The sequence below is a fragment of the Malaya genurostris genome, chromosome 2 (assembly GCF_030247185.1).
Source record: "Malaya genurostris strain Urasoe2022 chromosome 2, Malgen_1.1, whole genome shotgun sequence".
NCBI classification, from domain to species: domain Eukaryota; kingdom Metazoa; phylum Arthropoda; class Insecta; order Diptera; family Culicidae; genus Malaya; species Malaya genurostris.
In genome coordinates this window covers 255,750,163-255,759,043 of record NC_080571.1, presented here as the reverse complement: position 1 = coordinate 255,759,043, position 8,881 = coordinate 255,750,163, and the positions used below count along the sequence as shown (strand labels likewise).

At 35.9% G+C, this 8,881-nt stretch overlaps 1 protein-coding gene across 1 annotated transcript; it reads left to right on the top strand.

Annotated features, from left to right (window-relative positions):
• The first annotated feature begins 2,839 nt into the window (after positions 1-2,839).
• LOC131429585 (uncharacterized) lies at positions 2,840-4,076 on the top strand. The gene is made up of 3 exons (XM_058593803.1): positions 2,840-3,084; positions 3,138-3,346; positions 3,401-4,076. Exons 2-3 carry the CDS (start codon positions 3,139-3,141, stop codon positions 3,778-3,780), a joined length of 588 nt encoding a protein of 195 aa, XP_058449786.1. The 5' UTR covers positions 2,840-3,084; position 3,138; the 3' UTR covers positions 3,781-4,076.
• Positions 4,077-8,881: the final 4,805 nt, after the last annotated feature.

Genomic DNA, 8,881 nt, shown 5'->3' with positions numbered 1-8,881 from the left:
TTCGACTTGCGTACGTATTACTTCTGTTCGGTTTAGAATCGTTCTAATTTGTTTATACAAGTGTGACGGGTTCGTTTACTGAGAAATGAATAATCACCCCTATTCTGTACGTCGATCGATTCGAAATATTCCGATAGAATGTGTAATTTCCATTCTACATTCCGTTCGAGTTGGGAATGAACTCGAATATCATTCGTTCGAGTTGTTCAATTTTCGAACATTACTCGTTCGACTTGCGTACGTATTACTTCTGTTCGGTTTAGAATCGTTCTAATTTGTTTTACAAGTGTGACGGTTTCGTTTACTAAGAAATGACTAATATAAAAAGAACGTTTAAGTAGTGTCGACAGCTTTGATGGTTAGTGTTCGAAATTTCTAGTGTTCCAGAACGAGAGTCGATCGAATCATACAGGTCGAACGGAATAAAGAATGCAAAATTCGAACTCGAACGAAAGTGTAGATTCGTTCGTATCACAAATCCGTCGGATTGCAGAATCGGGGTGGTAGTGTTTCTTCTTAGAGCCTCTTCCTCTCATGTATTTTGTTTTCAATGTATTTATATCCAGTACGAGCTTCGGATTTAAGCCCGATGTATGTTTCCATAATCTGTTAAAAAGTTGCTTGTCACAATATCACCCCTGCGACAGGTCCTCATAAGACACACGTAGAAATAGAGCCTTATTAGTGGCGATTCACCATTTAATTACCAGTTTGGTCACAAGAAGGACTGTAAACAAACGCAGTCTTTTTTAGTAATTTTTACGTTTTGTCTTAGTCTCATCACTGCATTATCAGTTTATTACCCCGATTCTGTATTTCGTTCGAATCGGATTGTTTCGATCGATTACATTTTGCATTATTAAATCAAGAATTTAATCAAGTCATTCAACTCTTAGGGCATATTCAGGAGTGTTCTAGTTCTAGATGGATAATTTATGTCAGTTTTAAAATTTAAATCTAGAAATTATAACAAAATAAACTGGCAGCCCCAGCAGCGTTTTATCTGTGTTTCAAATGTAGAAAAAATAGCACGGTAGTGTATACCAGTTTTAAATTTGACAGTAGAACTGGTCGAATAAATAAAACTAAAACGGATTGCTGGGGATACGTTTGTTTCAGTTTCATTTACATTATAGACCACCCATATGAATCTTGCAACTGCTGAATTTGCTCTTAACCCGACAATAAAGTTTCATAATGAGAAATCGGAATTAACATAATTTCAATTTTATATGTTTTTAAAATGTTGACTTCATTATTACACGTGGGATTTCAGTGCTTAATGAGGAACCTTACACACTTAAAACCAATTCTCAAGCTCGGTAATGTAATTTTGTGCTGAAATCATCAGTGATTAGCGATTATCTCGAAATCAGTAATTGCGTTTGCCGACATATGTGTTAGCTTTTTCCGAAGTTCGGCTAGATATCTGTCATTTACGATTTAAATTTTCGCTTGGAGCTACGCACACACTGAACTTCATTCATTGTACAACTGAGATCGGTAATCGAATTTAAGTGTGCTCCTTCCAGATTCTGCTTTCACTGTGGAGAAGTCATTATAGGATATGTCGAAGAACTTCAATGACTTTTTTTTCATAAATACGTCGGTAATATACTTAAGTTTTCCTTCGCCGTAGCATCCACAATACATGGAACTTTAAACCTAACACGTTTCGAATATCATATTAGTTAATCTAAACATTGTTTTTATCAAGCGATTTGCTATTATAAATTCCATTAAATAAAAAAATACATTTATTTTGCACATGATCTTGTAACTATTTCAAGTTTGTTTGTTCAGTTCATCAATTTTATTCAATACAAGATAGCTGGCTATTGGATGAACTCATGGAAGAGGAAAGAGTCTAACATAAAATAAACATTAAATTAAAACTTCAATGGTTTTAATGAAATGATAAAGAAGTTTCATGCAAGGAAGGTAACGACAAGCAAGAATGTCGCGAACTGGGACATTGGATAGTCTACCTTTAGTACGCAAGGAATTTATTAGTTGAGATCTGACATCACGATACTCCACGCATGTTCAAACGACATGGTCAATGTCGCGGTAACCTACGCCACAAGCACAATGATTAGTCTTCAACTTCAATGACATATCAAACAACATGTTCCACAATTGGCGTTTAGTCTCAATTGTATATTTTACAATTGTACGTACAAGAAACATAAGTAATGTGATTTTTGTATGTTTATATGAAAATAATATGAAATCTTGATCCCCAATCGAATGTTTGCAATGAAAAACGAATTCTTTGTTCACTTTCAATTGCCGAAGGCTCCGTTAAGATTATGCCGAGCAGACAGCAAACTTTTTGCTGATGATTTCGTTAATAACTGACATTTGTCAAATTTGAGGTTACCTAGACTCAGCAATTCCGAGTTTTGTGCAGATATTATTACCTAGTACTTGGCGGTGCAAATCTCGGCAATTATTTTGCCGATATTCAGCGAAAATAAACAATTGCGTACAAGCCAAAAAATTAAACAAATATTTTTTTATTTTTAGACTTATAATATTAAACGTCGATAACGTTACGTTCTAGTTCATGTAACCTACATTTTCACATCCACAATTTAGACTTATTATATTAAACGTCGATAACATTACCTTCTAGCGATCAGTTTATTTTATTATTTAATTTCTAGCTCATGTAACCTATATTTTCACATCCAAAACCTTCTTAGTTTATGTCTGTTCTCTATGAATCTCCTTTGACACCATGTGGCAGATTTAATCCTTCTGTAAAAACGATATTTTTCAAAATGTCAGATATGTGTCACGATAGGTATTGCGTTTATCGTTTTGATAAACTGTTTACTTTTTGGTTTCTGAGATTTATGAACATCATTGATCTCAGAAATTCCAATATATACTAATTATAATTGCATTTAGCGTAATTAATTTTAACATCGTTTTAGTTTAAACTGTGATAATAACAAACTGCGCTGCATTAGAACATTTTTCTTTACTGTAAATAGGTGAACATTTCACCTGACTGTGCCCTTTTCTTGAGCTTAGCTCTTATCGTTTTTGTTTGGTGTTCAGTAGGAAAGTCTGAAGGTAATTCGAAATTGATCGTAAATTAATCATATAAAAATATTCGTAATGCACAGGATGGAACAGCAGCGGTTCCGAACAGGGGAGCGTATTAACAATATCTCAACTAATACGTTTCAAATTTGGGAAACTACAGTTCGTCTGGCACGCATTCGTACCTTGATGGACCATCTTTGCGCTGCCAATGACGAAAATGACGAGTTGATCTATTGCCTACGGGAACCCAACGAAACCATTGACGATACTCCAGAGGACACGAACAATGGTAAGCGATGTGCTAGTAACTAAACTGCAAGTCTATCGTTATTTAAATCTTTAGAGAACGACGCAGACGAAGAAGATGGTTCAATCAACTCAATAATCAAAGACATTCGGTCCCGACCTCGTACGCGTGGCGCAGTCAAAATGATATTTTACAACCGATTGGCAATGATATCAGATAAACTAACACAAGACATCAAGTTCCGATCGGAGAATGCAGAGTTTTTCGATGACCTCGAGTTGGTATTGAGTCGCATGAGCGACGAGGCTGCCGAAATCACGAAACGTGAAATCATGAAATATTTAGCCGAAGCGAAGGAAAGGCTAGCAAAAAAAGACAGAGAACGGCAGCAGCTGATTCAGCAGCAACAAAGCTATGCTGCTTCGTCCTCATCGTCTGGATCTAGTTTAACAGGTTCCAGTAGTAATACATTTTGAATTAGGGCAATGCTTATTACAACTGAATGATGGAACGTAGGAATATACAAAAAAAACTACTTCAACGAGTGGCTCTGCTTTTAAGTGTAGCAGGGTAGTTAATGTATGTGACAAACAGAGCTCAGTTTAGCACACCGCATATACTAGCAAAGTAAAAAAACGAAATCTGTACTCTAAATGAAATTTGTTACTTTCTTTCGTCGATTGTCAGTTTCATTTTTGACTATTTTTCCTCATATACTTGTTTATTTATAATTGTTTGCAAAATTATTCCAATACACCAATTTATGAAAAATGATTGTGTTTTATGCTAAAATAACAAACCACTCCTTCCGTGTCGAAGTCCGATTTCTTCTATTATTCTATTCCAAATTCCAGTTTTTTGCTTCAGTAAGTGCCGCTGAGGAAGTAAAACCATACGATTGTAACGAATTCAACGTAATGGTATTTAGATATGATTGGTCACGTTCGCTGTATTAATAAATACAGTATCGCACTTTTAACTGTGAAAACTAAGTACAATTCAATAAACCAAACCCCAAAATCACTACTAACTGAAAAAGACCAGTTGCGTAAACATGATTACGTTCGGAACTTGATCAGTAAAGACATTGTACAATTTTAGTCTAAGGTAAAAATAACTTTACGTCTACTTATTTATTTATTTGGAGCAGGGAAAAGCCCGGTGGAGATGAAATTTAGCAATCTCTCACTTCAGCAGGCATAAAACCTCCTCATCGCTTGTATCAACAGATTACAATGATCCAACAGATACATTTAGGCCTAAGACTACAATTAAAACTAGCAGTTAACACCAAATTAAATTCGGGGTGCTTGATGTTCTACAATTTTGTTCGGAAATTTGAATTCTATGAAATTCTCAATCTTAGCAATACAAAGAACTATAAGCGGCCCTTACACGATCATTAAAAGTGTCATTACTAAAAAGTAATGACACCTTTAATGATCGTGTAAGGTCTACGAGTTCAGTAATGACACGAGTAATGATGGAATCCTGGATTTTCCATCATTACCAACATTATTTCTTCGTATTATTATTTTTTGTGGAAGTGCTGAATATCGTCAGTTGTATTAGATGAGAAAATTTGACAACCATGAAGTAAAAATTCTCTTCAGAACTATACGTGAAAAAATTCTGGAAATGACAAAGTGTAGATAGAAATTATTGTTTCATTAACCTTAACGTTTCAATGCAAATCAAATTTGTTTTCAGTTAAACGAAGATAAAAAATATTGCTAATATCTTCTATTGCTGAGGGAAAGTTATTCTGGTTACAAGCCGCGTGCTGGAGTAGTTACAAACACTCATCATTAATAATGAACGTGTAATGCTAAAAAGTTATGATTTATAGTAATGCATTAATGGCGAGCCTTCGAGCAGAAGTGTCATTACATAGTAATGACACTTTTAATGATCGTGTAAGGGCCGCTATAAAGGGCGAAACTGTTATTCCATTTGTTTTCGTAAGTTTCGTTCACCGTGTTCCATGCCAACGAACAGGGTATACTTAAATTGCTAGAAAGAAAGGGCGAAACTATTTCCTTTCCACTATTTTAGATGATTTCCGAACTTTTCACTACTGGAAATAATAAATGAGACGATAAAATTACTCGCAGATTAGTCTTAATTGCGAAAACCAGCCAATTTCAAGAGAACTGCGCTATTATTCAGACAGGAAGCATCCATGAAAGTAAACAAATCGAGAAAGGGTGAAACTCTTTATGTTGATTTATTCAGTTCATAAGAAGGAAAGTGGAAACAAAAATTCATCAAAAATTGATCTGAGAATGTATGATAATTTCTGAATAGGAAATGGAACCAAATTAAAAACATTCATCGATGTTTTTCTCCATTTGCTGTTATTTTTAGTTTCGCTATGCTTTGAAAAACAGTTGAATTAGGTTTACACGATGACGACACAAACCGAGAGACAAACAACTGTTTAGTGCGAGGCGACTTGAAATTTTTAAATTCAAGAGATGAATCTTTGATCAATTTTCAAATGACAAACAAACCAACGGCGCCAATCAGAAGAAGTTTATTCGGTTCATTTTGTGAGGTTATGTCATGTACGTGTAAAACCTAATTGTGTTTGACTACCTGCAAGTTGTACGCGGCAGGCAGATTTTCCCCCAGACGGCAGGCTATGTCTGCCAGAATTCCGACAAAAGTCTGGCAACAATGAAACAACCATTTCTGATAGAGAATTTCGCCTAGCGATTTTTAACGGTTCTGTTTTTGTCGAATTCTTGCCACACAACCCACTGAGAAATGGGTTCATTCATCGGGACCATCGAAGGACTTCCGTTGAACGTTCTCACTTACCGGGAAGATTGGCAGAACCGTTTTGAATCGGTTACACTTTTTTAGCGCCATGGTTTTCTTTTCTCAATAAAAAGCACATATGAAGGGCAATATGTTATTGCCAATCATATAAAATAATCATGGAAATTGTTATTACCAATAATATTGCTTTCTCAATACCAAACATATTCATATATCATCTCATTTACCTCGTCTCAAGATTGTTTTTTTTCGAATGTACATGCGGGATTCACGAATATGAAATGAAGTCGAATAAAAAAAGTTCTGCCAAACTGAACGTATATTTTTCAAACATTTGTTTGACAAATGATAATCCCAAAAACCTATTTTAATCCACCTAGTGGTGTAATGATGCCTTTCTAATTAGGTTTTGCACGAACCTGACATAACCTCACAAAAATTAACAGAATGAACTTTTTTTGACAGTCGACGTGTACTTGTTTACAGTTTAAAAGTTCATCAGAAGTTCATCGTTCGAATGTAAAAATTGCAAGTCGTCAACAGATTCGTACATATATCGCTCCTTGATGCTGGAAACACATACAGGGCAATCTTTTTAGTTATTTTCACTGTGGAATACGTTTTTAACAGGTACTTTTTCGTCATTTTTTTCAATTTTTAACTTGCAGTGGCATAACAAAACAAGTACACGGCAAATGTCAAACATGAACTTGATTCATCGGCAGTTCATTTGTGTCGTCATCGTGCAAAACCTAATATTACTCATTACATCATGAATATAACCGTGAAATTCGCAAAAACTACTGTTTATTGAATAGGAATAGGATAATTTGTTCGGAACAAATCTCACAAACTCTATAAATCTTGTTTAACCTGTAGTTCCGGAACCGAAAGTAGTATCCACAACAAATTAAGGAATTCCGTATGAAACGGTAAGATTTTTCTTTTGAACCTATAAGTTTGTAAAAATCTATTCGGTCATCTCCAAGAAAAGTGAGTGAGATCCTTTTTGCAGTTTCTAATCACAATTTCCAATTCTCCCGAAACCGGATTCAGATGAACGGAATAGCCGAAGTTGGTTCGTTTGCTACCAACAAATATGACCTACAAATTGGAACAGTTTTGAACGTAGTTAAACTTATACTTACTATCTCATGTTCTATTTCGTTTAAACCAATTAAAATAAATCTAACGAAACGAACCTGCGTTTCTGTTACTACTGCGTGCTAAACAGCATGAATCAGCAGCATGAAACATGTAGTAGGATTGTTATTATTATTATTGACATCACTACACAACGTGTACGTAAGCACGCCTTGTTCGTTTTGTGTTTTCTTCTTCTTTCGGTGTTGTACATATTGTCACTCTATATGGCGATTTGAAAACTTTGACATTCATCGCCCAGTAACTGCGGAGCCGGAAGTCGGATCCGGATGAAATTTCACAGTAGGTTTAAAGACAGTATGAACTTCAATTCAAATCAAGATTTGTGAAAGGAGTTTTTCTTCTCCACTTTCGGTGCTCTCGGAACAGGAAAAGAGGGGACCAGTAGTGCCGAATTAAATTTTTATGCCCACAAACTAACAAGCTCTGCAAACTAGAAGAATTTATCAGACAGTTTTATGGGATTTGTACCTGTTTTTAACCATCGTTCGTGGAAAAATACTAATAAAATTGGTAATTTTCCACTTATCACGCTTTAGTTCCGGAACCGGAAGTCGGATCCAGATAAAATATTCCACAAATTTGTAGGATATTATAAGACCTTTCATTTGAATCTAAGTTTGCGAAAATCGGTTGAGTTGTTCCAGAGATAATTGAGTGTAAACTGTGTAACTTTTTCTCAAATTTTCACATATTACCATATAACAACGGAACCAGAAGTCACATTCAAACGAAATTCAATAGCAAGCTATGTGACCATAATACCTTTTATTTGAATCTTAGTTTGTGAAAATCGGTTCAGCCATCTCTGAAAAAAGTGAGTGCATATTTTTTTCTCTTTTTTGGTACATATCATCCTATATCTCCGGAACCGGAAGTCGGATCGGAATGAAATTCAATAGCAGGCTATGGGACTATGAGACCTTTCATTTGAATCTTTGTTTGTGAAAATCGGTTTGGCCATCTCTGAGAAAAGTGAATGCATATTTTTGTTACATACATACACATACACACACACACACGTCGAGCTGAGTCGAATAGTATATGACATTCGGCCCTCCGGGCCTCGGTTAAAAAGTCGATTTTCACAGTGATTGCATAGCCTTTCTATATGAGAAAGGCAAAAACGTAAACATTCCAAAAGGGCCTAATAGTCATTGACAGATTCTCTTTATTTACTTTCTCTTTCGACTATATCTGAGTTATTACCAGGCTTCCCAGCAGTACTGCTTTTCAATGACATCCGCCACGAGATAGCATGAACTGTCGGAGCGCAAAGTCGAAAGCCCAGTCTACAATATGTGTGAAGCATACGCCGAACTGTAATGGCAACAGCGCTCGCATGCCTAAATGAATGCTGTCACTGAGACAGTTTGTACTCGCCAGATTGATGAGAGTATTCTATCCGGAGAGTAGTCAAACCGAACGGGCTGTTTGTATCCTGTTTCTTTCTGTTCGCTCATTCGCATAAAATGTTACGGAGACAGCCTTTGAAAATCGAAGACATCCTTTGATTTTAAGGGCATTACTGTTACGAAGGGCTGCCGCAAGCCGGCTGTCTCATCAATGTCTCTTGAAGCAATGAACCGGCTGTTTCTGGAGACGAGCCGTGGGTCATAGTGCGCTCGC